Here is a 23,998-nt window from a genome sequence, read left to right as displayed (position 1 = left end):
AGCCGACAGCTCCCCGTAAAAGCCAAACATGTTTTGGTGAAAGCAAAAGCTCAGCGGAGCCGGGCAGGTGCCCCCGCGCTGCCCACACCCGGCACATCCTGTGGATCCTCAGCTCCTTCCACCCCGAGCTGCTCCGGGCTGGGCTGTGCGTGTGACTCGCAGGCTGGGTATTTTTAGGTATGATAATTTCTGCCCGTTATTGTTCCTGCATTTACAGCGAGCTGTTCCCATGCTGAAGAACTTCCTGGTGTCTGAACAGGCTGATTTTCCTTCCTTGCAAAAGCAGCAGATGGAAGGAAACAAACACTTCTCTTCAGGAGAAGCTGGAGTTTAATGGGGAGCTCTTAGAAACCCAGCATTTGCTTTTGCCCCACCTTGAAGGGATCAGAGTCAGCAGTGCTCAGAGACCAGGGCTTTTGCTATTGGGAGCTGCTTGGGAGCACTGGGATTCTTTTCCTGAAACAGCAACAATTAAAAAATTATCTCCATGAAGAATCCTCTCTCCAAATCCTGTAATTAAAGAGTCTTTTTAATATTCACCATCAGCCACCTCTTTCCTGCTCCAGCATGTTCCATTTACCTTCTGACCCCAATTTATAAGAAAAGGAGAAATAATAGATCTGGAGGGGAGCTGCTCTTTCCTGCAAGCCCCACTCACATCTCAGCTTTCCCAACAGCACCCAAATCTTAATTAGGATATTTCTGGGGTCACAACAAGCCCATGGGTAGGGCAATGCATGAACAGGCAGCTCTGGAGAACACCCATGCCAGTCCCTTTCCATTTTGCAGGTGATGTTGCCATGACAAAGCTGTCAGGACCTCATTCCTCACCAGGTTCAAAACTGCCAGCCTGAGCAGTAAGGGATTTAATCTGGATAGCAAGGTTAAATTAACTGTTGGTTAATTGTGATTTCTCCAGTGGGATGAAGAAACAACAGAGCAACAAAGGGCATTGGTGAAATCAGTGAGTGGGGCCCTGAAGTCAGGCTGGGCTGAGCTGGCTGCGCTGTGTGTAGGCAATTTGGAGCTCAGCTCTGCTTGCCCTGTGCACCATCCTGCACAACTCACTGCATCCTCCATATCTGCCCCGCAGTTCTGCTGCTGGGTTTCAGTGGAAGAGAGCTCCCATTGGGAAATTCTTCCAATTCAATGGCACTGTTGTTTCCATTCCTCCTCCTCACAATACTCGTGGCTTATGGGGCCATGGTTTTCCACACCGGTGAACAAGGCACTGCTCCCACCCGGCTGTGGGACGTGTGGCTGTGCTCGCTGGGGCTCTCCTCGTTCCAGCAGACCCCGTGTGACCCAGTGGCTTTTGTTGTTGTGACAAACACCAAAACTGCAGCTGCCTGCTGCCCAGAACCCCGAGGGAGCCCACACCTGCAGGACCTGCTGCTTCCGAGGCAGTGGGGCAGCTGCCCTGGGCAGGGGCTGTCGCAGAGCCACAGAACGGTTTGGGTGGGAAGGGACCTTAAGATTGTCCAGTTTCACCCCCTGCCACGAGCATTCCACCATCCCAGGTGGCTCCAAGCCCGATCCAACCCAGCCTTAGACACTTCCAGGGATGGGCCAGCCACAGTTTGGCTTTTTTGGGCAAAAAGATCAGAGATGATTCAGACACAAGATGATCGCAAGCACAAAAAGTCTTTGTGGCCAAGTGATATTTTGGGGAGGAGTATCTGTTAGACAGCATTTATTAATCCTTAACAAATCTCTCCAGCTTAATTATGTAATTCTAATTCAGGATGTTATTCCACAGTGGGAAATGACATCTATGGATACTCAAACCCTGTGATTCCAATTCTTGCACATGGAGTGTCTCTGCCTTCAGGGACACAGGAGTACTTTCGAATTGATGACAAAATGTTTCTGTCGTGTGAACATTTTGTGTTGGAGAATTTTGCTCAGACATGGCTTGAAGGAAAAAAGGCCATGAAAATATACAGCTGATTGAAAAGTAAAAGGCAGCTGTAAACAGCAAAGTTCTCAGACACGTTCCTGTAAACAGCAAAGTTCTCAGGTTTGTTTTTTAATAACAAGTAAATACCTTGTTCTTGGATAGTGATGGGAAAGCAGAGTGACAAACATGGAGGCCTTGAGAACAGTTAATAACAGGATGAGAAAAACAAGTTTTGGTCTCAATAAGAAACCACAGGTATTGAAAACAAGAGGAGGGGTTGGTGTGTAATCTGTAACCAATAATGAGCTCGGGTTTTGCAATATGTATGAACTTAATTAACACGATTATAAAAGTGTGCGTGCTGGATCAATAAATCGGAGTTCGATGCTGATCAATTAAGATGGGTCGGCTCCCTTCGCTCCTCAATTTTGATTTTTTTTTAATTGGGTAATTTAGCACTAAAAGGTTAGAAGAAAGATCTAGCTTTAATGTCCTGCTCAGTTCTTACCAGTTTAGCTTACATGCCCTGCTTTTGAGGTTTATTATTTAGCTTTTAGTGTTCAATATTTATTACAAAGTGCAGATTAAAAGTGCTCCCTTTATTGCTTAGTTGTACACAATAATTAAAGGAACACATGTAGAGCTCCAAGATTTCAGAGGACTCACTCCACTACTTGTCATACTTTCAATTGCTTTCAAATACTTTCACAGCACATCCCGTACGGAAGTCACTAAAATCAATGACTTCAAGCTTCAAGTGTCTCTTGGGAGAAAAGACATTTTGTACTGGGGAAAAAGACAAAAAACACAGAGGCATGAAGTGATTTGCCTCAAACCACTTGGGAAATGAAAGCAGAACCAGTCATGTGCTGTAACCACAGCATCATCTTTCTACTGAGCTTCCCCACCTTAGAAAATAAAAATAAATACAGGGAGAGAAGCTGGAAGGAATTGCCCTTACCCCTCCGGAGTCAGTCATGCTCAGACTAGGTGGACTAATTAGCCTGTGATTTGCCTCCACTGGCCCCAAAATGGCTTTGACACAAATGGTTTCACCATTTCTCCAGGATACGTTCCAGCATCTTCTCTGAGGACATGCACAGGTTGCATCTTATTTTAATCTCTGTGTTGTCCAAGTCAATCACTGTGCAGCTAATTACACTGCTGCTATAGCCTTACTTAGGGGTGTAATCCCACCTCAGCAGCGAGTAAATCCGTGCATGCCATCAGGACAGCTCCTCACTGCAGGGAAATTCTCACTGCAAATCGAGAGTCTTGTGGAAAGGTGAAACCAGAGTCTGTCAGTGCCTGCAGCTCTCGTTCCAGCTCCTTCAAAGGCATCTGTGTTGCAAGAACCCTGCCTCGTCCTTGTGTCTCCAGCATTTCTCAGGAGTCACTCTTTGAGGTTATTCATCGCTAAAATCCTTCACGGTTCCTGCCTCTCCTTCGGCACGAGAACTGGGATGTTCATTCATGTCACTAAGACATCGATGAACTCCCTACCCCTCAAAGGCAAAATACGGGGAGAAAAGCATCCAGGCTGATTATGGTAGGGAATAATGAGCACTGAGGCCTGTATTTATGACTGAGTGTGCAGTTCAAAACCATGTCCTCGGGCTTCAATGCTTGCAACTCTCTGAATTTGCAGTTTGGAATCCCAGCGGGGCTGATTCAGCCTTCCTCATCCTAAAGCTGATATATTTAAATCTCATCCACCTTAGGGATTGATGTGGGTAATTTTCTGCAAGCCTGACTAGAGCTGAACCGCGCATGTAGAAAACAAATGTTACACAAGCTGAGAAGTGTTTTGGCCAATGTAACACTGAAGAACTCAGAATAAACCAACTTGTCTCACTGCGTGGTTTCCTACACGTGCTCCTTTTGGAAGGAAGGAGCTCAACACCATCTGCTCCCTGTGGATATGAAAGAGCTGATGGCCAACACCTCGTGTTTGGTGCAGCTGCCCTGTTCCCTGCCCGTGTGGTGGGACAGGGATGGCTGGGGTGTGACCCAGGCTTGGTCAGCGTGGCTCACACAGGGCTGGTTCCTCCATGCTGGCTCTGGTGTGTCCCTGCTGAGGCAGCATGGCTTTACATCAATTTCCTGACTCCCTAGGTTTTACTAACACATCCCATGGCAGCTTCCACTCTGAAAATTATACTTGAGTTCACAATGTACATTATATGTAGTGCACGGAGTTTGTGGGGTCACTCCTGCAGCTGCAGGGGTGTCAGGGACACGCTGCTGGCAGTCAACATTCCCGCAGGCAGTGGCACACCACGCTGGCTCCAGGCTGGCTCGGGTCACCCTCCAGCCCCAGTGGAGCTGCCCTGGTTGGGAACCAGCCCAGCAGAGAAGGACCTGGGGGTGCTGCTTGACAGCAGCTGAACAGGAACCAGCGTGTGCCCAGGAGGGCAAGAGGCCAATGGTACCTGGGCTGTCTCAGCAATAGTGTGGCAGCAGGAGCAGGGCAGGGACTGTCCCCTGTGCTGGCACTGCTGAGGTGACACCGTGAGCGCTGTGTCCAGTTCTGGGCCCCTCATGGTGAGAGAGACATTGAGGGGCTGGAGCATGTCCAGAGAAGGGAATGGAGCTGGGAAAAGGGCTGGAGAATTCCTGAGGGAGCTGGGAAGGGGCTCAGCCTGGAGGAGGCTCAGGGGGGCCCTTGTGGCTCTGCACAGCTCCTGACAGGAGGGGACAGCCAGGTGGGCATCCAGGATGAGAGGGAACGGCCTCAGGCTGGGCCAGGGCAGGCTCAGGGTGGGCACAGCAGGAATTTCCCCATGGAAAGGGGGCTCAGGGCAGGCTCAGGGTGGGCACAGCAGGAATTTCCCCATGGAAAGGGGGCTCAGGCACTGGAACTGCCCAGGGAGGGTTGGAGCGCCCACTCTGGAGTGTCCCAGAAAGGGCTGGAGGTGGCACCAGGTGCTCCGGGCTGGGGACAGGGTGGGCATCGGGCACAGCCGGCACTCGCTGCTGTTGCGGCTCTCTCCCAGCCCCGGTGTGTCTGTGATTCCGCGGCCGTTCCAGGAGCGCGGCTCGCGGCCCGGGGCGGCTCCGGCGGCGGGCGGGGCGGGAGGCGGCGCGGCCGAGCGTGACGGGGAGGGCGGGAGCGAGCGGAGCCCGCAGCGAGCAGCGACCGGGCCGCCGCCGCCTCGGCCTGCGCAGCGCCCGCACCGACCCCGCAGCGCCATGGCGGCCGCGGCCGCCGAGCCCAGCACCGGCCGCTACCAGCAGGTGAGGGGCGGCGGGGCCGGGCCGGGCCGGGCGGCTCCCGGGGCAGCGGGGCCGGGAGCGGGGCCTGTGCTGGCGGCAGCGCCCGGGGCGGAGGCCGCGGGTCCCCGGGGGGTCAGGCCGGGCTCGGCCGCGGAGCCGCTCCCCGTCGGCCGGGGCTGGGTGTGCCCGCGGCCGGGGTTTGCCCAGTCCCGGGGCCGGTGTTTGCTCTGTCCTGGGGCCGGGTGTTTGCCCAGTGCCGGGGCCGGGTGTGTCCGGGGCCGGGGTTTGCCCAGTCCCGAAGCGACCTTGGCGCAGGGCGCCGACCCCGCCGCTCATTTCCCCCCACGGCAGCGACCCCCCCGCCGGGGAACGGTCTCGTTCCGCAGCGTCCCGAGGTCACCGTTAGTTTTCTTCCATCTTTTACGTGTGGACTCCCTCTAGGCCAGGGGCTGGCCTGACAGAGCTCCCTGGGGAATTCGGGTCGTTCTTTTCCTGCCTCCCGTTTGTCTGCAGTAGCCGCCCCACGGAAAGGGCCGGGTGTCGGCTGGGCCCCCCGGTGTGACCCAGTTCTGGCAGGCGCTTTTCCGACATCAGGCATGGAGAATTCTTTACTTAGAGTAATGGAGAAACCCCTCAAAACGGCAGACAGCTCGCTCCTGCTGAACCCAGGCTCTCCCAAGGAATCGCTGTGTTGTGACTTTTCCTGGGTAGCATTCCCGGCGTGGGTAGGCTCCTGCTCGGCTGAGTTCGAGATACACCCTCCCATGGGATGGAGTACTTGTCTCGTCTGACAGCTGCAGGTCTCCCTGTTTTTACATACTGGAAATGGAGAAGTTAAGCAAAACTTGGGCTTTTTTTCCTTTTGTTCAGTGCTAAACTGATGTGTTCACTTACAATGACAAATCTCTTTGTGTTGTTCTGGGACCTGCTAGGGACCGATAACCAGGTCTCTGTACTAATCGCCTTTCCTGGCAGAGTCCTGCTGGTGGTGTTGACCCCAACAAGTGTCTTCACAAATGTCTTTTCCCCAGGGATGCGCAGCGTGTGCCATCACCCAGAGCAGTGGGGATGGGTGGCACAATCCTGAAGGACCCCGCTGCCCGCTGTGGTGTTTCCTGGCTGACGCACACACTCCTGGTTTCCCCCGGAGGGGTGTGTAAAGCTGTGGTGTGCCTGCTCAGTGCTGTGTCTGCTCACACCTCGGGCAGAGCCAGGGCAGACTCATCTCGGAGCCCTGCAGAGATTAGGGAGCCAGGCTGTGCCAGAGGATTTGCACTGCTAAAGACAAGCACATAATGGAGGCCTGTGGAGCCACTGGTTTAACTGGAGTGAGAGGCAGATTCTCACATGTAAATGTATTTACTTTTGTGCAGCTGTTTAGAAATTGCTCCTCTTTCCTTGCCCTCTGCCAGAACCCCGGTGTTCCCATTGTGAAGTGTGTTGTCACTGAACTGGCTCCTAATGCTTGTGTTGCTTCAAAACCCTGCAAGCTTTTTGAAGTGGAGATGCACTCGGGATTTAGATAGAGAGAATGAGAGAGTGGGAGAGTCTCTGTAGCATTGAATGTGTCAATTTCCCCCCCATATTTTGAAACTTATTGTGTGTGGGAATGTACAATAATGAATGTACCATGTGCCAAGAGAGACTGCTAGTGAAGTGATAACTGCAAGGGCTAGAGTGAATACAGGACCCAGTCAGTGGAGAAATTCACAACAAGCTCATTTAATCCTTTAAGTTATTGGATTATGAGTCAGTGGAGGAATTTTTAAAGCTTGATCTTTTTGGTTATGGGGTAATGCATTAATGGATTTGGTTATGCAGGTAGGTGGTTCCTGTACTGGTAAATGTGGATTGACTGTCCAAGCGTGCCAGGGACGTAACCCTCACTCTGGGATGGGTTCCTGATGTATCCATGTGTATGTGGGAGCAGCTCTGAGATGTGGGCACTGTGGAACCTGTACAATATTTGTAGGATTCCTCAAGTGTCTGTATTTTCAGGGAAAAAAGGTGAGGGTTAGTGACCATGATCTGAGCACAACAGAACTCGCTACCCCAGTTTGAGACCTGTGCGTTTCCTCTCCTCGCCCAGCCCTTCTCAGCCTTGCAGGTGGGATGTGGGAAGGTGGGGATGTGGGCTGTGCTCCATCAGCAGCCTCTTTGTTCCCTGCAGGCTCCCAGCCCGTGTCTGTTCCCCACCGTGGGCACTGTGCAAGGGGCGTGCGCTGATTGATTTTCCAATGCCAACTTCCTTTGTTCAGGAAGGAGACAATCTGATAAAAAGTAGCTTGCAGTGGTGCCTCTGGGCACTGTGAGTCTGAGCTCAGTACTGAGGAGGTGCAGCTCCATGTAGGATAAAACTGAAGCTCTGGAGAAGGGATTTCAGCCTCCCCAGCCCTTCATGGGCAGCAGGACTGGGACTGCTGGATTTGGATCCTCCTCTGCAGGCCAGGTGCTGGCGCTGTGCTTGTGGAGGTGGGAATGGAGAGGTTTGGGAAGAAGGAGAGAGAGCTGCAGCCCGCCCTGGTGCTGTTATTCCGGGCACTGCTGTGTCCCCAAAAGGGGACACTGAGAGGCTGTTGTCATTTCAATCTGCCTTTGGGAAAGTTATACAGGGATGTTGTTGGGATTAGTGGGCTTAAAGCCTTCCCAGCATAACCCTGGCTTGAGAGTTCAGTTGGCAGAACTGTATTTCATCCTTGGGATAGAAATTACCCTCCGTTCTGGAAAAAATAGCCCAGATTTAACAGGTTTATTTACACTCTGTGTTTTCCAGGCATGCTTTGCACTTGGAGCATTCGAAAATACATGTGAGGTGTATGAGTAATGTAAACCCACCTAGGAAATGGTGGGAGTGTTAAATAATGAAGATGTATTCCTTTTTAAGTGCTGTGTCTTCCTGTTCCACTTGTTGAAGGTTTACATGGATCATGAATCATTCCATGAAGGGAGGTGTCAATGGGAAAAATAACCAAGAAAGATTTTTCCATTTGTTTGTTTTTTGTTCTGTGAAAACTGTAGAAGAAATACGTTGCTGGAAATAGAATGGGAATAGAGTTTAAATCCATGAAGGACAACAATGCTTCTTTAATATCTGGGGAGGCTGGAGTGGAACAGGAAGGCAGATATCAGTTGCTGCCTTGTGTGTACCTTGAGCTTGTGTTTAATTTTGCAGCTGAAATGGGCACACAGCTTGAAACTAAAAAATGAGAACATCCCAAATCTTTTCATGTCAGCAGTTAGAATCAGAAATGTCAGTGACTGTTTCCTCAGTGAAGTCCTTGCAGTGTGCAGGATGTGCTGGCTAAAGATAAGAATGCTAAGAAAAGTTGCAGGGTAGGTTGTTTGCATATTTATTTATATATTTTATTTGTTAGCAGAATAGGAGATGCCACTGACATAAACCCAGTAAAATTAGAAAAACTGCAGAGTAAAATTGTGCAGCCTCTGCTCCGAGGTTGTGCTGAAGCTGCCCCGTGTCCAGCCTTGGCTGTGCTGAGGTGGCTAAAATCTGATTATTTTCCTCTGAAACATCCACCTCTGCAGGCAGCAGTACCTGTCAGGTAGCTTTGCAAGGGCTTAGTGATTCTGTGTGCAAAAGTTTTTATAGAATTTAAATACATTCTGTCCCTAAAAATCAAAGGATGTGGGAAAGGCAGGGAAACAGCAGCAGTCCAGTGTCATCTCACAGCTTGTGTAGCAGGAGAAAATAGCTTTGCATGCAAACTTTGAAATACAATATTATCTCAGGCATCAGGATGGTGTGGAGCTCTGAGTTGGGCTTTTTTAGCACCTTCTCTCTCATGACTAAAATTGAATGGGGCTCAGTAGCCCCATTGGGAAGCAGCTGTAGGAACAGCCCCTGAGGGCTTTGGGTTGTTCAGTGCTCCCAGGAGATGAGCAACCTTCTTCTGTGGGTTTGGCATCATGACTTAGAAGTGACCATACAGAATGCAAGGATCAAAAGTTCTGTATGTGTGTGAATTCTGATCCTTTGTCATGGGGACAAATGAGCAGAATTCAATATTAAGGACTATCCAATCATTCTGCTCCTGCCTGTTGTGAGATATCCAAATTTGATCTATGGTGGCACAATGGGATTTTTTTCCCATGGAAGATACTTAACCTTCTTCATATGACCCTTTAAAAAACATGATATTTTAAAATGTTTAGAAGTCTAACCAAAATACCCTAATGTCCAGAAAAATATTAATCTGATTCTAAATATTATGAGAAGGCTTTATGCTTTAAGTGTGGGAAATTTAATTACAACTATCCAAGATTAAAACCTAATTTTTCCTTATTAAGACCTTGATCTCTCAAGTCTGAGGCCAGTGTGTGGCACAGGTTTGTGCTGGCCCAAATGTTTCCAGTCTGTCCAGACCAGTCTAACTCCCTGTTTGAACAGAAATGAGGGAATTAGACCAGCTTGTTTCCCAGGATTGAGGAGCGTTTCTGTGGTGTCAGGCCCTTGGCTGCAGTGAGTCAGAGGACAGCACCCTCATGAGCCCAGGTTGTATTTTATGGACATAAAATAGGTTTTGGTTTGTGTTTTTGCCTTTTGGTGGCTCACAGGGTCATTGCCATCACCCCCTGAGGTGGATGCTGCTGCTGGCTCCTGCTCTGTGTGTGCCCTCTGCGTGCCAGGGAGCTCCAGGTGCCTTTGGGGAGGGGGCACAGTTCTCAGTCCTTGTTAAAAGGGAGGAGTCTCACAATCTCAAAGTCACTGTTTGGAGAAACCGAGTCCCAGCTGTGCCCCATCCCCAGCCTGTCCCCAGCCCAGAGCCCTCAGTGCCACCTCCAGGTGCCACCTGCAGGGATGGGCACTCCAGTCCCCCTGGGCAGCCCCTTTCCATGGGGAAATTCTGGGTTTGGCACGGGCAGGAGCTCACTCCTGGGGCTGGGCTGTGCCCAGGGCTGGGGCTGGGGCAGGAGCATCTCCCCAGGGAGGGCTGGCTTGGCACAGGTGCCACATGTGCCACCTGAGAGGCGCTCAGCACACCTGTGCCAGCACAGGGGCTGGGCCAGACACCCAGGGCTGTCCCTGCTCCAGGGAATGGGCTGGGAGAGCCTGCAGGAGAAAACAGTTATTTGCTCATCAGGGAGAGGGCTGAAGGGAGTGGGCTGGCTTGTCTGCTAGCTTATCATTATTCCTGCTGATTAATAAGCTGATGTTAAGTTGCAGAAATTTGCAACAACATTGAGCAAAAGGCAGGATTTTAAATCAGGGTGTGTTTAATTAAGTGAAGCAAAAGTCAGTAAAAATAACTCCTTTTCAGAGTTGGCAGTGACTTTAATTTACTTCCAAAAGGCTGAAGATATGTAATGATATGTGATCTATTGCTAAGGCTAAGCTTGTAGTAATGCTGGTTTAGTGTAGTGATGCTCATTTGGTGTAAAGAATATTTGCATGCAGCCTCAGAACTTGGCAAAGGGGAAAAAAAAAGGAAAAAAAAATAAAGATTCAAAACTATGTGAGCAGCCCATATGCTGAGTTTAGGAAATTTGGAAGAATGAACCAATATATTTATTGGAAATGCTTTTTTTCCCAAGTTTACATGGAAACATTTCCAAACAGCTTGGAAGATTTCAACTTTATGTTGCTGTGCTATGTATTTACATGGGACAGGTCTCAGTTAGGGCAAGTGGCAACCAGAGGTGATGTCCTGCTCAGCGCCAGGTTTCTGATGATGGGTCTTCTGGAAAATAGTTATCCCTGGGTGTTCTGTCAGTTAACTTTCTGTTGGTTTAGCAGTCTGGTGAAAAAATCCCAGCCAAGCTGTTGTTTCAATAACTACATGCATGGCTGTAAAGACTGCCTTATTTCTTTGTGCCACGAATACCAGAACCTTGCCTGAAAAGCTGAAATCCATCAGTGAATCTAGGAAGGAATTATCCCAGAGCCTCAGCAGAGCAGACTGAAGTCAGAGCCTGGTTTTCAGCAGGCTCCCTGGGTTCTGGGGCCTCGGGGGAATTCTCTGGGAGTCCGTACCTGGAGCTGTGCAGGGCAGGTGGAGCCGGGGCCAGGCCAGGCCTGATGAGTCATTCCTCCTGTCACATGAACCCTCCCTGCTCTGCTAATAGGCACTTAGTTGAATTTTAGATGCCTGGAATCATTAAAAAGGCTGGAAGGCATTTGTGTACCTTGTCCATTAGAAGAAAAATATGTTTTCTATAACTGTAACCTCCTACAGCCTCGAGCCCAACTTCAGAAAGTAGCTGCATTTTTTGTGTCATTATCCATTACCTGAATTGGGGTGTTGGAAGGCAGCAGTGAATTCAGCTGCTTTCTCCCACGTGACACTGCTGGAAGAACATGTATTTCTTTTTACTGTTGAAAGAAGAACCAGTGGTAGGAGTTAATATTCCACTCAATATCTGTGTCCTCTTTTGTTTCATTTCTTCCAGTGTTGTCACATGTGGTGCTTTCCTTCCCCCTGCCTGGTGACTGTGCTCTCAGGCTGTACCTGCCTCCTTTCTTACAGGCAGGAGGGCTTGAATTTCTGCCACCCCCTCACCTGGAGAGCAGGTAACAAAGGGCAGGTGGAATCCAGAGTGTCCCAGCTGTGACAGAGCCTTTCCTCCTGTCAATACACCAGGTCCTGCACCGGCAGAGGGAGAAAAGAAGTGCTGAGTTTTCATATTTTCATGGATAGACTGACAATAAGCATGGTGGAGCATTTTCTGAGAATTCATAAACTACAGAGCTGGGGAAATCATGGATTCACAGAATGGTTTGGGTTGGGATGACTTTAAAGATCATATTTTTAATATTTTTTTACCCCTGCCCTGTCTATGGATCCAGGGGCAGCCTCTCTGGGCAGAGGTTGAATCAAGCAGTTTGGCTCTGTGTTTTCCTGTCCCATCCATTGCCCCTCATGCTCTGTGCAGGGTGGTTTGGGATTTCTGGAGTAATGCTGTGTTTTTCTAAAAAATTAAAGCATATTCTAATAGGCAATTGCTTCTCAAGTTAGTTTGCATTTACTTCTAATGCTGAGCTCTGTGGGGTTTATGAAATGTTTGTTTCTTGGAAAGGCTTTGGGAAGACAAAGGTGCCTCGCTGTGCTGGGAGTTGCTGCAGCTCCTCCTGTCCCTGCTCTGTGCCCTGGGGCTCAGTAAAGCCCAGGTGAGGCAGGTCCTGCCACCTCACACCCTGGGGCTGTTTGCTGTGCCTCACATCTGGGCTGTGTCCTGCTGACAGCTGTGCTGGGAGCTGCTCCCTGGAACAAGGATTAAATCTTCATCCGGATCAGTGATTCCTCCTTCTTCAAGGAAATGGTTCAGCGTTGTCATGTGAGGACTCTTTATCCACAAAGCTTGGGGCTCACCCAAGCACCCTTTTCTTCTTCCCCACCTCTTCTGTTTAGAAAATGTTCCTGGGGAGCAGAGTGAGCTTCAGGCTGACATGGAACTGGAGTGCATGGCTGTGGTGCTCTGCTATTCTGCTGCACCTGGACTGGCAGACAGTGCTCCTGATTTTGTTCTGGTGCTTTCCAGTGTAATTTCCTCCCTTTTCCCCCTCTCAGGTGACCCCTTGGACCTGCCAGCAGAACCACTCATTGTCATTTGCTAAGCACAGTCAAGGCTTTCACAGAGGGTGTGGATGTTGTGTGATCTGGAGCAGAATATAGGTTACAGACTTCCACTGGCACAGAGCAGCTCTGGCTGCCCCTGGATCCCTGGCAGTGCCCAAGGCCAGGTTGGGCACTGGGGCTCGGAGCAGCCTGGGATCATGGAAGGTGTTCCTGCCATGGCAGGGGGTGGAGTGAGATGGGCTTTAAGGGATGGCCCAACCCAAACCATTCTGTGATCTGTGATGTTAAGCAGCAAAAGGAATAAAACTCCAAAGCACAGAACACTTGGATATCCAAGATCTGCATTTAGAAGTGGGAGCTGATTTATTTTCCCCTGATACAAATAAGATAAGAACATCCCCTACGCCCCCACCCCTGTGTTAAATGCTGAAGGACAATGGCAGCCCATCTCTCCAAAGAAAAGAAAGCAAAATATCCCAAATGGCTTCAGGAGCAAATGTGTGGGGTTGCAGGAGGGAGAGCTGGAGGAGACATTGTTTAGTGGTGATCTCAAACCAGGGCAGTGCCTCCTGCTCAGCCCAGTGCTTCAGTCTGGAGGTGCTTGTTTGAGGTGAGTTATTCTGCAGCAAACCTCAGTGCCTTTGCTGCTGAGGTGATGAGAAATGGAAGGAAGGGAAACATGAGATGGCAGCTGTAACCTCCTTTCTGGCCTGGTGCTGCTGCTTCCCTGATCAAAGCTGCCACGGCACACCTGCCTCGTGCGGGTGATGCTGGAGCTGTGATAGCTCCTGGTTATTTATACAGAGCCTGTGGGAAGCACAGTGCACAAAATAAACCAGCTCCTTTTCAGTCATGCAGTGTGAAAGGTTGAAGGGAAATGGCAACATTTGTACTTTTGTGCATCATTATGTAATGTATCCATGGAAAAAACCCTTCCTTAGCAAAGCCACAGGCAGCAATGGAGCCTTTTGTTGGGTATCTCACTGTATTTCTTTGACTAAAACAGATGCAACTGCAGCCTCTAAGCAATGTGAGCTGAGGAAGCACCAGGGGAATGGAAAGGTAATGGAAAGCTGTGTGCTGTGCTTTGCTGGAGTCCAGGTGTGTGAGGAGAGGATTAAAAAACAACATTAAAACTGAGATGGAAGATTGATCATTTCAAGTGGGAACGCTTCAAAGGGAGGCTGAGCAGCTGCTCCGTGTCCCGTGGTGCTTCCAGAAGAGTCTGTGGTGTGCAGTTAAAGCTGCAGGGGTGGTGTCAGAGCCCTGAGACCCCCCTGAGCCCTGGTGTGTGGTTCTGTTCAGCTGCAGAATGAAGAGGAGCCGGGCGAGGCCGTGCCGGTGGTGAACGACGCCCCTCCGCCCTACAGCAGCATTTCTGCAGACAGCACAGGTACTGTCACCTGGGGAAGGGCTGGCATTGACTGCTCTCCTCATCCACAGCTGCCTCTGCAGCACCTTCCTGAGCTGCAAGGGCCAGGATTGATCCACACAGCCTGTGGCTTCTTGTGGTTTAGGAGATGCAATTTGGCTGCACTCGTCTGATGTCATCCCATCAAGGGGTGTTCAAGTTACGGTTCACAGTGTTCTCAGTAAATTGGAGACAGTTAAAAATCAAAGTGCTGGGAGGATTTGTGGTTCCCCTCTCATTATCTGGCATTTGGATGATGCTGTGCCCCTTCCTTAAAGGATTCGTTACTTAAAAGGGTTTAAAGAATTCACTTTCCCTGCACTTTCCAATAACTAAGCACTTGGATGGGCCTTTGACTCATCCTCCTGTCCTGTCACTAATAACTTTAATAACCACTTGGATCTGGAAACGTGACTATTTCTGAGTATCCAAGTCAGCAGAGGCACAGCGTGTGGTGTTGTTTTAAACAGAAGTACAGCCAGGCATGTTCAGTGATGTTCTCTGGGTTGCTGGCGCTCCTGTGCTTTTCCCTCTCTGCTTTGGGATGGCAGGGGGCTGGGCTGGGTGGGAGGTGGGGAATGGGGCTCACTGGAAGTCGCTGGAGCACTGCTGGTTCCCAGCAGGGTGTTCCTGAGGAAGTGCTGAGCGCTCTCTGTGTTTTTTGCAGCTTACTTTGACTACAAGGATGAGTCAGGGTTCCCGAAGCCGCCGTCCTACAACGTGGCCACCACTCTGCCCAGCTACGACGAGGCCGAGAGGAGCAAGGCTGAGGCCACCATTCCCCTGGTTCCTGGCAGGGTGAGTGGCCCTGTCCCTGTCCCTGTCCCTGCCCTGCTGGCTGCCAGTTCAGCTTTAGCTCCTGCCTGTCGTGTGTCATGACTCTAAAAATTTGTGGTTTTGAAGCTTTCTGGGGTGGTGATATTCCACACTTCTGAGAGTCCTGTGGCTATTTTTTTAAATTTTTTTTCATTTTCCTTTGAGCACTGTGATGATGTCAGACATCTCAGTAATGCCAGCATGTGCTAGCCAGATTAGCTTGGCAAGCTGACAGAGGGACTGTGCTGTATCCCTGTGCTCTGACACTGGGGTTTTTGTTGGTTTTTTCATTTTTAAAAAAAGATTTAGGATTAATTCTTCAGCTGTCTGGCATATCTACCCTTGATATTCCTGCTGCTTACTTAGTTGACTTTTCTGGACGTCAGTGTAGCTGATACAAGGACGATAAAACCGTTCTGTCAGAATTATTTCTTTTTGTTTTTTTCAACATTATCTCTTGTTCAGCCATTCTTTCCACCCCTGCTAGCATTAGAAGTCCCCTGCTCATTCCACTTCTTCACAGAAGCCAAATTCCTTGCTGAGATGATAATTTTTTGATGAGTTGAAGAATTCTTCACAATGAGAACAAGAACATGCTGGATCTTGGCTGTGTTAAAAATAAAGATACATTTCCTATTATATAGATAACGTTTCATGCCCTGCACCATTTCAGGATGAGAAACAGGAATTTTCTCGTGCCTGCATTTGTAGCCTTTTGATATTTAGGATTCCAGCCCTTTTTTTGAAGAGTCACACCCAGAAGTGGGGTTGCTGTGTGGACTGGACTGACCTAAATCCCCCATGTGCTGCCTCCCTCTGCATTGCAGGATGATGACTTTGTGACACGGGATGACTTTGATGACACTGACCAGCTGAGGATAGGAAATGATGGCATTTTCATGCTGACTTTCTTCAGTAAGTACCTGATGGAATGAACTTTTCTTCAAGCAGTGACCCAGAATAGTTTGGGTCACATTTATGTTTATGTAGCACCAGGAAAAACCTGAGTGCAAGGGGTGTATGGTTTTTTCCCTTGGTATATAATGGTGTCTTGACCTGCTGCTTTTCTCCTGCTTTCTCAGTGGCATTCCTCTTCAACTGGATTGGATTTTTCCTGTCTTTCTGTCTGACTACTTCAGCTGCAGGACGATATGGGGCCATTTCTGGCTTTGGTCTGTCTCTTATTAAGTGGATCCTTATTGTCAGGGTGAGTTGTGTGGTGCAAAACCACGTACACAGACACTGATATTCTTTTTTCCCAGCAGGTTTTTATCTCATACTGAAGTTAGTGATAAATTTAGGGGATTTTTTAAATAATAAAATAATTTTTGAGCTACTAACTAAGAACAGAGCTTTTTCATAATTGTGTCCTGTTTATATGCTGAATTACAACTGTAGTAAAATAAAAGAAAGGTTGCACACCCAGATAGGCTTTGGGGATGCTCCATCCCTGGAAGTGTCCAGGTTGAAGCTGTACAGGCATTCCTGGGAGAGTGGAAGGTGTCCCTGTCTGTGGCATAAGACAGGAGCTGTAGGATCCTTCCCAGCCCAACCCCTGTGGGATTCTGGCGTTCATTCTGTGTCTGACAGAGGCACTGACCTGATCAGAGTGTGGTTTGTGCTGAGCAGCAGCAGTGCTCTGATCCTGGGAAAACATGAACCCAGGCAAAGCCAGCCCTGCCTTCAGCCTCTGCTGTGCCCTGGCTCTCCTCTGGAAAGAAGGAAATTCTCTAAAATGCAGGATGGCTGCTGAGGAGAGGGAAACGGGGCTGTGGGAGGAGTGAGGGTTGGAGCAGCGCTGGAGAAGGCCGTGGGTGCCCTCTGGTGCAGCCTCCCTGCGGCACAGCAGCAGGACCAGGAGCAGCTGCCATCCTGCTCCAGGGTTTTTGGCTCTTATATTTTTCTGAGGGATTGGGAGAGAAAATACTTCCATCAGGAAATCTTTATTTGGATCCTGTGAAATGATGGCATTCCAGGCTGAAAGTTGAATTTCAAGCAAGCAGCTCACTAGCTGTAAGTAGAATTAGAGAGCATTCATGTCAGAGCTGTCACTTCCTACCCTGTCTTTTGGGCCTGGGAATTCTCATTTGTAAATGCAGCTTCTCTTCACTTTTCTGACAGTTTTTGTGGTCATCTTGGTTCAGAGGTGTTAAGGACTGTTTGCTGGGTTAAGAGGTGTGACAGAAGGAGGTGACATTATTTGTGGATTTGATTTAAACATCAGTAACAAGTTTATCTTTTGTTAGCTTTTAAGTTTCAATAGAACAAACCCAGAGGAATTATAATGTATTTATACTGAACCTGTGAACCTCAGTGCTCTCGTAGTGTTGGTGCCTTTCATTTAATAGCAGTAATTTTCCCAACTGGGAATCTTGTCAGTGGGCTCCACAGATGTGGGATTTCTTTCCCAGCTGTTCCACCATCCATCCTGACAGTAATGAATGTGCTGCACTGCTGCAAGCCTGCTCTGCCCTTTCAGATCCTGCAGCTGTGCTTTATAGGCAGCCAGGACATGATTTAAAACAGGCGTATTTGCCCAGCAGTGTCCTTGTGCCCCTCTGATTGGCAGAATTCATAGCTGGGTGTTGAATCTGTCCCATTCCCCTTGTTGGAGCTGGTGCAGAAAAACTATAAATAACAGTTTGTGGAGGTAACTCATTGCTGCAGCTGGTGAAATGCAGCATCCCATGAGATCTCTTATGTGCAGCCCTGTCTGGTTACTGCTAAAATTGGTGGGGATAGATTTTGGTTCACAAACTTCCATGTGCTCTAAACTGTAATTTTTTGCTATTTTTCAGTTCTCCACCTATTTTCCTGGTTACTTTGATGGCCAGTACTGGCTTTGGTGGGTCTTCCTTGTACTAGGTGAGTGGCTGTGGGGGGAAAGATGCTTAACAACTGTGAAGTCAGGTAGGATTTTGTGGGCATCCCTGGCTGTTAAATATGTGTGTGTGGCTGTCCAGATGAAATGTGACCCTCATACTCTGACTGAGCACATTCAGGTTTTAAAGGCACATGTAAAAACTGTCCTGCCAGTTCTTGGTGGCAGCATCCTGACATCATCCAGAAGTTATGAAGAGAATAATGCTTGTAACTGATGTTGTGTCTGCTCTTGCATCTTAAATAGAGGAGTGGATTGTTCCCTCCCTCATCTTATTTTCTTTTTCCTGCTTTGGGAGTGACTGGATCATGTTTTGATTCAAAAGTTCTGTGATTGCCCAAGGAAAGTTTGTTTTTGAAGTGACCTGAAATGGAGAGATGAGGTGTTATTGCTACCAAAAATAATTGCAGTGTGTGATCAGCTGCTGTGCATCCCAGTGGTGAGGTCCCTCTGTAGTGCTGGCAGGGAGTTCAGCTGCTCCCTCTCCTTGAAGAGGCAACACCTGTGGTAACTGGACAAATGTGTCTCTCCCCTGCAGGTTTTCTGCTGTTTCTCAGAGGATTTATTAATTATGCAAAGGTTAGGAAGATGCCAGATACGTTTTCCACTCTTCCCAGAACCAGAGTTCTCTTTATTTACTAAAGGTAAATTTTCTGCTTTCCTGAATTTGTTCTGCTTTGACTTTAACTCTATTTAGTGACTTTTCTAGGCTACACTTTCCATTGCTTGAATATTTTTAGAACTCAAAAGAAGCAGGGAACAGTTGTTTCTTGGTACCCCCTACCCAGCTCCTGAGTCTGCAGAGCCCAGACTGACCTGATGGGAGGCAGAACAACACTGGACATTTGTCCCCGAGTTTTTGCTGTGAGGAATTGGATATTCCTTTGCTTCCCTGACTAGATACTGTGAGAACAGAACCCCTGCCCCTTGGTGCTGCCCAGTGTTTGGCAAATGTGTCTTTGAGAATAAATCACACGCCTGAAACACGTGGTGTGTCCCAACCCCGAGGAGAGGTCACAAAACGTTGTTAGAGGGGCGTGCCAGTGCCTTTGGCTTTTGTCCCAGAACGAGCAATTTGTCTGAATTCTGCTGTTTGAAATTGCTGCCAGGCTCCTGAAGGAATGACAGCCTTGCACACCTTTGCTCTCCTCAGACCCTCCCACACACCTGAGCTGCCCTCCCTGAGCATCCTGCAGAAGCCTGAGTGCCTGGGAGTGTTGTGCTCAGTGCAGAACCTCAGGCTGGCTGCCTTAATGGGGCTTTAAAGGAGGAGGCTTAAGTAGCTGGAGCCTTGTAGCATAATTTCCTGCTCACAGCAGATAATGGCCTGGCATTAACTGTCCCTCCCCGAGGGGAAGGAAATCCTGGAATAGGTTGCTTCCCAGCTGGGGAATGCAACACGATGCTCCCTTTAGAAATATCATAATAACGCTCCATTTCCCCAGAGAGGCAATTGCAGCTGGGACAGTCAAAGAAACCAAACCAGCCCCAGCTTTAAACTGGGGGCCATTAAATTGTTGAGATTTGAAAACCGAGCCTTGGGTTTCCAAATGTGCTTCCCTTTTATTAGAAACTGCAAATTGCCCACGATTCTGCTTCGTTTCCAGGCTGTGAGGGGAACCTGCAGCACAGAACAGCCTTTGTGCGGTGCTTTCCTCTGGTGATAGTGTGTAAAAATAGTTCAGCCAATTTCTTTATGTGTTTCAGTTCTGTTTAACAAAGTTCTGGTTTGTGACCTCCTCCAGGATCTGTAATGTCCTCCCAGATTCCTGCTGAGTCACCAGAGCCTTCATTTCCCCCAGTTTATGGTCACAGAATGTGAGCATTTAAAGTCAGCTTTATCTCTGCATTTTGTCTGACTGAACAATTTTTTCAAAAATTTTGCTCCTTTACCAAAACTTTATTTTTTATTTCCTAAAGAAGCTCTGTGTTTTCCTTTTGCATAGACTTTTCCTATGTTTGAAATTTGAAATTACATTTTTGGAGACCTGGCTTCACTCCTTGCTTGTGGAGCTGTAGAGTGTTTAAATTCTTATTTATGTGGCATTTTAGAGCATTTTAAAAAAAGCACTTTCATATATGCTGAGATCAATGTCCAGAATAATTCATAAATATTTCAACCGTGATACTTCCCCTGAAAATAAATCTTTAATCCTTAATTCTGAGTGAAGAAACCACAAAAGACTTGGATTTTTAGTGTATTATTGTCCTTAGCTGAGATTTCCTTTTCAGGGCATGATGCAAAGGGCACAGTGAGGGATTGTTGTTATTTCAGATCAGGGATAATTTTTAGAAAATTAGGAGGGCAATAATGAGTGCAAACCAGAAAATACAACCTGGTGAAATGAATCTGGTGAAAAGCTGGAGTTCACTATTCCAGCCGTGTGTGCAGTAATGGACACAGTCCTGGTGTTAGCCTGTAAAATACACACAGATTGCTGAGCATTTTGCTGGAGTCACATCATTGTGTGCTGAGACACTTCATAAGCCCTTAGACATCCTGTGCTGTGTGAACAACATCCTCCTGTTATCCAAAATAACCCTCTGACTGCAGCTTCGGTGTTCAATATCCTTCTCCAACAGATGTTTTCTGGCAAATGTCTTCCTGCATTAGAGAAATCCCCCCCAAGAAGCAGCAGGACACCTGCAGGAAGTGAATCAAGGCTCTGGAGCAGAAGAAAAAATAATCACCTGCTTTAAAATAAATAAATAAAAGTACTGTTGGAAAAAGAAAAAAAAAAAAAAGGAGAAGCATTTCTTTCGATTTGTTTTTAGGTGTAAAATTTTAATAATTAACGCAGAATTCTGTAATTGTTGACTCATTAGTGGCTAATGTTTGAAGCAGCTCTTGCAGTGAGTCTGTGGTGTGCTGATGGAGCCCTCCAGGCAGAGTTTGTGATGTTTGGGCAGCAGGAGCTGTCCCGGGGCCAGCAGGGGCCAGGCTTGCTTTATTTCCTCTGCAGCCTGGGAGCTGCCCGGGCTGTGCCTGTGCTGGGCAGTGTGACACTGTCCTGGGCTGTGTGTGACACCCTGTGCAGTGTGTGACACTGTCCTGGGCTGTGTGTGACACTGTCCTGGGCTGTGTGTGACACCCTGTGCAGTGTGTGACACTGTCCTGGGCTGTGTGTGACACTGTCCTGGGCTGTGTGTGACACCTTGTGCAGTGTGTGACACTGTCCTGGGCTGTGACACTGTCCTGGGCTGTGTGTGACACCCTGTGCAGTGTGTGACACTGTCCTGGGCTGTGACACTGTCCTGGGCTGTGTGTGACACCTTGTGCAGTGTGTGACACTGTCCTGGGCTGTGACACTGTCCTGGGCTGTGTGTGACACCCTGTGCAGTGTGTGACACTGTCCTGGGCTGTGTGTGACACTGTCCTGGGCTGTGTGTGACACCCTGTGCAGTGTGTGACACTGTCCTGGGCTGTGACACTGTCCTGGGCTGTGTGTGACACCCTGTGCAGTGTGTGACACTGTCCTGGGCTGTGTGTGACACCTTGTGCAGTGTGTGACACTGTCCTGGGCTGTGACACTGTCCTGGGCTGTGTGTGACACCCTGTGCAGTGTGTGACACTGTCCTGGGCTGTGTGTGACACTGTCCTGGGCTGTGTGTGACACCTTGTGCAGTGTGTGACACTGTCCTGGGCTGTGACACTGTCCTGGGCTGTGTGTGACACCCTGTGCAGTGTGTGACACTGTCCTGGGCTGTGACACTGTCCTGGGCTGTGTGTGACACCCTGTGCAGTGTGTGACACTGTCCTGGGCTGTGTGTGACACTGTCCTGGGCTGTGACACTGTCCTGGGCTGTGTGTGACACCCTGTGCAGTGTGTGACACTGTCCTGGGCTGTGTGTGACACTGTCCTGGGCTGTGACACTGTCCTGGGCTGTGTGTGACACCCTGTGCAGTGTGTGACACTGTCCTGGGCTGTGTGTGACACTGTCCTGGGCTGTGACACTGTCCTGGGCTGTGTGTGACACCCTGTGCAGTGTGTGACACTGTCCTGGGCTGTGTGTGACACTGTCCTGGGCTGTGTGTGACACCCTGTGCAGTGTGTGACACTGTCCTGGGCTGTGTGTGACACTGTCCTGGGCTGTGACACTGTCCTGGGCTGTGTGTGACACCCTGTGCAGTGTGTGACACTGTCCTGGGCTGTGTGTGACACTGTCCTGGGCTGTGTGTGACACCCTGTGCAGTGTGTGACACTGTCCTGGGCTGTGTGTGACACTGTCCTGGGCTGTGACACTGTCCTGTGCAGTGTGTGACACTGTCCTGGGCTGTGTGTGACACCTTGTGCAGTGTGTGACACTGTCCTGGGCTGTGTGTGACACTCTGTGCTGTGCAGTGTGTGTGCTCTGTGTCCTGTACAGCCCATGGAACTCCATGTCCTGTACAGTCCCCATGTGTCACATCCTGTACAGCCTGTGTGCATCACGTCCTGTACAATCCATGGAACTCCATGTCCTGTCCATCCCTGTACTCACTCCATGTACATCATGTCCTGTCCATCCCCATATTCCATCCCTGTGCCCAGTGTCCTGTCCATCCCAGTCCATCCCTGTCCCCCGTGTCCTGTCCATCCCAGACCATCCCTGTCCCCTGTGTCCTGTCTGTCCATCCCTGTCCCCCGTGTCCTGTCCATCCCAGACCATCCCTGTCCCCTGTGTCCTGTCTGTCCATCCCTGTCCCCTGTGTCCTGTCCATCCCAGACCATCCCTGTCCCCTGTGTCCTGTCTGTCCATCCCTGTCCCCTGTGTCCTGTCCATCCCAGACCATCCCTGTCCCCTGTGTCCTGTCTGTCCATCCCTGTCCCCTGTGTCCTGTCCATCCCAGACCATCCCTGTCCCCTGTGTCCTGTCTGTCCATCCCTGTCCCCCGTGTCCTGTCCATCCCAGACCATCCCTGTCCCCTGTGTCCTGTCTGTCCATCCCTGTTCCCTGTGTCCTATCCATCCCAGACCATCCCTGTCCCCTGTGTCCTCTCTGTCCATCCCTGTCCCCTGTGTCCTGTCCATCCCAGTCCATCCCTGTCTCCCATGTCCTGTCCATCCCAGACCATCCCTGTCCCCTGTGTCCTGTCCATCCCAGACCATCCCTGTCCCCTGTGTCCTGTCTGTCCATCCCAGACCATCCCTGTCCCCTGTGTCCTCTCCTGTCCATCCCTGTCCCCTGTGTCCTGTCCATCCCAGACCATCCCTGTCCCCTGTGTCCTGTCCATCCCAGACCATCCCTGTCCCCTGTGTCCTGTCTGTCCATCCCAGTCCATCCCTGTCCCCCGTGTCCTCTCCTGTCCATCCCTGTCCCCTGTGTCCTGTCCATCCCAGTCCATCCCAGTCCAGCCCTGTCTCCCTGTCCATCCCAGTCTATCCCTGTCCCCCATGTCCTGTCCATCCCAGTCCATCCCTGTCCCCTGTGTCCTGTCCATCCCAGACCATCCCTGTCCCCTGTGTCCTGTCTGTCCATCCCAGTCCATCCCTGTCCCCCGTGTCCTCTCCTGTCCATCCCTGTCCCCTGTGTCCTGTCCATCCCAGTCCATCCCAGTCCAGCCCTGTCCCCCGTGTCCTGCCTGGCAGCTCAGGGCTGACTCCAGACCTGGGGCTGTTCCTGCAGTCCCCCAGCACCCAGAGGCCTGTGAGGAGAAGGGGTCACTGCAGTCCAGACTCTGGGGTGTCGTTGGGAATTTAGAGGTGGCACAAGTATTAACTTTTAACAGTCTTTATTCTCGATGTTGTAGTATCCTTTCCTTTCGCACCACCAACTTTTTGGGCTCTCCAGGGGTTTTCACGGAACAAGTCTGTAGTGTAAAACTAAAAGATCATGTTGCAACTTTGTATAAAAACCATCTTGCAAAACAAAGGCCTTTTTTTTTTCTTTGGCTTGGGACTTTTGAGACAATTCCTAACATACCTGTAATTCTTGCTTTTATAATTTGTGTTAGCAGAGACTCTGATGCGTTGGAAATGTAGATTAAATGTGCACTCCTGTGCTTTCTGCCAAGTGGTCATTCACTTTGGAGTTTTACTATGTTCAACCTGTAAATACAGCAGAACGTCAATAAATGTCACTTCTGTAGCAATTGTTGCTGTAGGACAATGTTTAATTGAGTTTTGATGTGTTATTGCACTTGGTTATCCATGACAAACACAGATTATCTGGGGGCATTCCATCTCCTTCCATGGAAGGTGTAACACAAATCTCCAGGGTGTCCATCTCCTTTGTAAGCAAGCCTGTCAGGAAATGGTGAT

The 23,998-nt window shown here is 49.5% G+C and overlaps 1 protein-coding gene across 1 annotated transcript; it reads left to right on the top strand.

Moving 5' to 3' along the window:
* Positions 1–1,203: 1,203 nt before the first annotated feature.
* Positions 1,204–20,504, top strand: NDFIP1 (Nedd4 family interacting protein 1). The gene is made up of 9 exons (XM_054288240.1): positions 1,204–1,406; positions 4,846–5,137; positions 13,954–14,041; positions 14,727–14,857; positions 15,703–15,790; positions 15,958–16,082; positions 17,674–17,740; positions 18,295–18,400; positions 20,340–20,504. The coding sequence occupies exons 1-8, from the start codon at positions 1,204–1,206 to the stop codon at positions 18,396–18,398; spliced, it is 1,098 nt and encodes a 365-aa protein (XP_054144215.1). The 3' UTR covers positions 18,399–18,400; positions 20,340–20,504.
* The last annotated feature ends 3,494 nt before the right edge of the window (positions 20,505–23,998 follow it).

This window comes from Melozone crissalis, unplaced genomic scaffold (genome assembly GCF_028551555.1).
Source record: "Melozone crissalis strain CALT ecotype California unplaced genomic scaffold, PUWL_Pcris_2 ptg000061l_1, whole genome shotgun sequence".
Classification (NCBI taxonomy): domain Eukaryota; kingdom Metazoa; phylum Chordata; class Aves; order Passeriformes; family Passerellidae; genus Melozone; species Melozone crissalis.
Note: the sequence above shows the minus strand (reverse complement) of the source record. Positions and strands in the feature narration are given on the sequence as shown.

What these genes read in the sequence shown, in the direction of transcription:
- NDFIP1 (XM_054288240.1), top strand. Translation starts at nt 1,204, where the DNA reads ATGGTTTTCCACACCGGTGAACAAGGCACTGCTCCCACCCGGCTGTGG. An exon ending in GACCTGCTGCTTCCGAGGCA is followed by an intron (nt 1,407 to 4,845) that starts GTGGGGCAGCTG and finishes GGCTGGGGACAG; the next exon opens with GGTGGGCATCGGGCACAGCC. An exon ending in CATTTCTGCAGACAGCACAG is followed by an intron (nt 14,042 to 14,726) that starts GTACTGTCACCT and finishes TGTTTTTTGCAG; the next exon opens with CTTACTTTGACTACAAGGAT.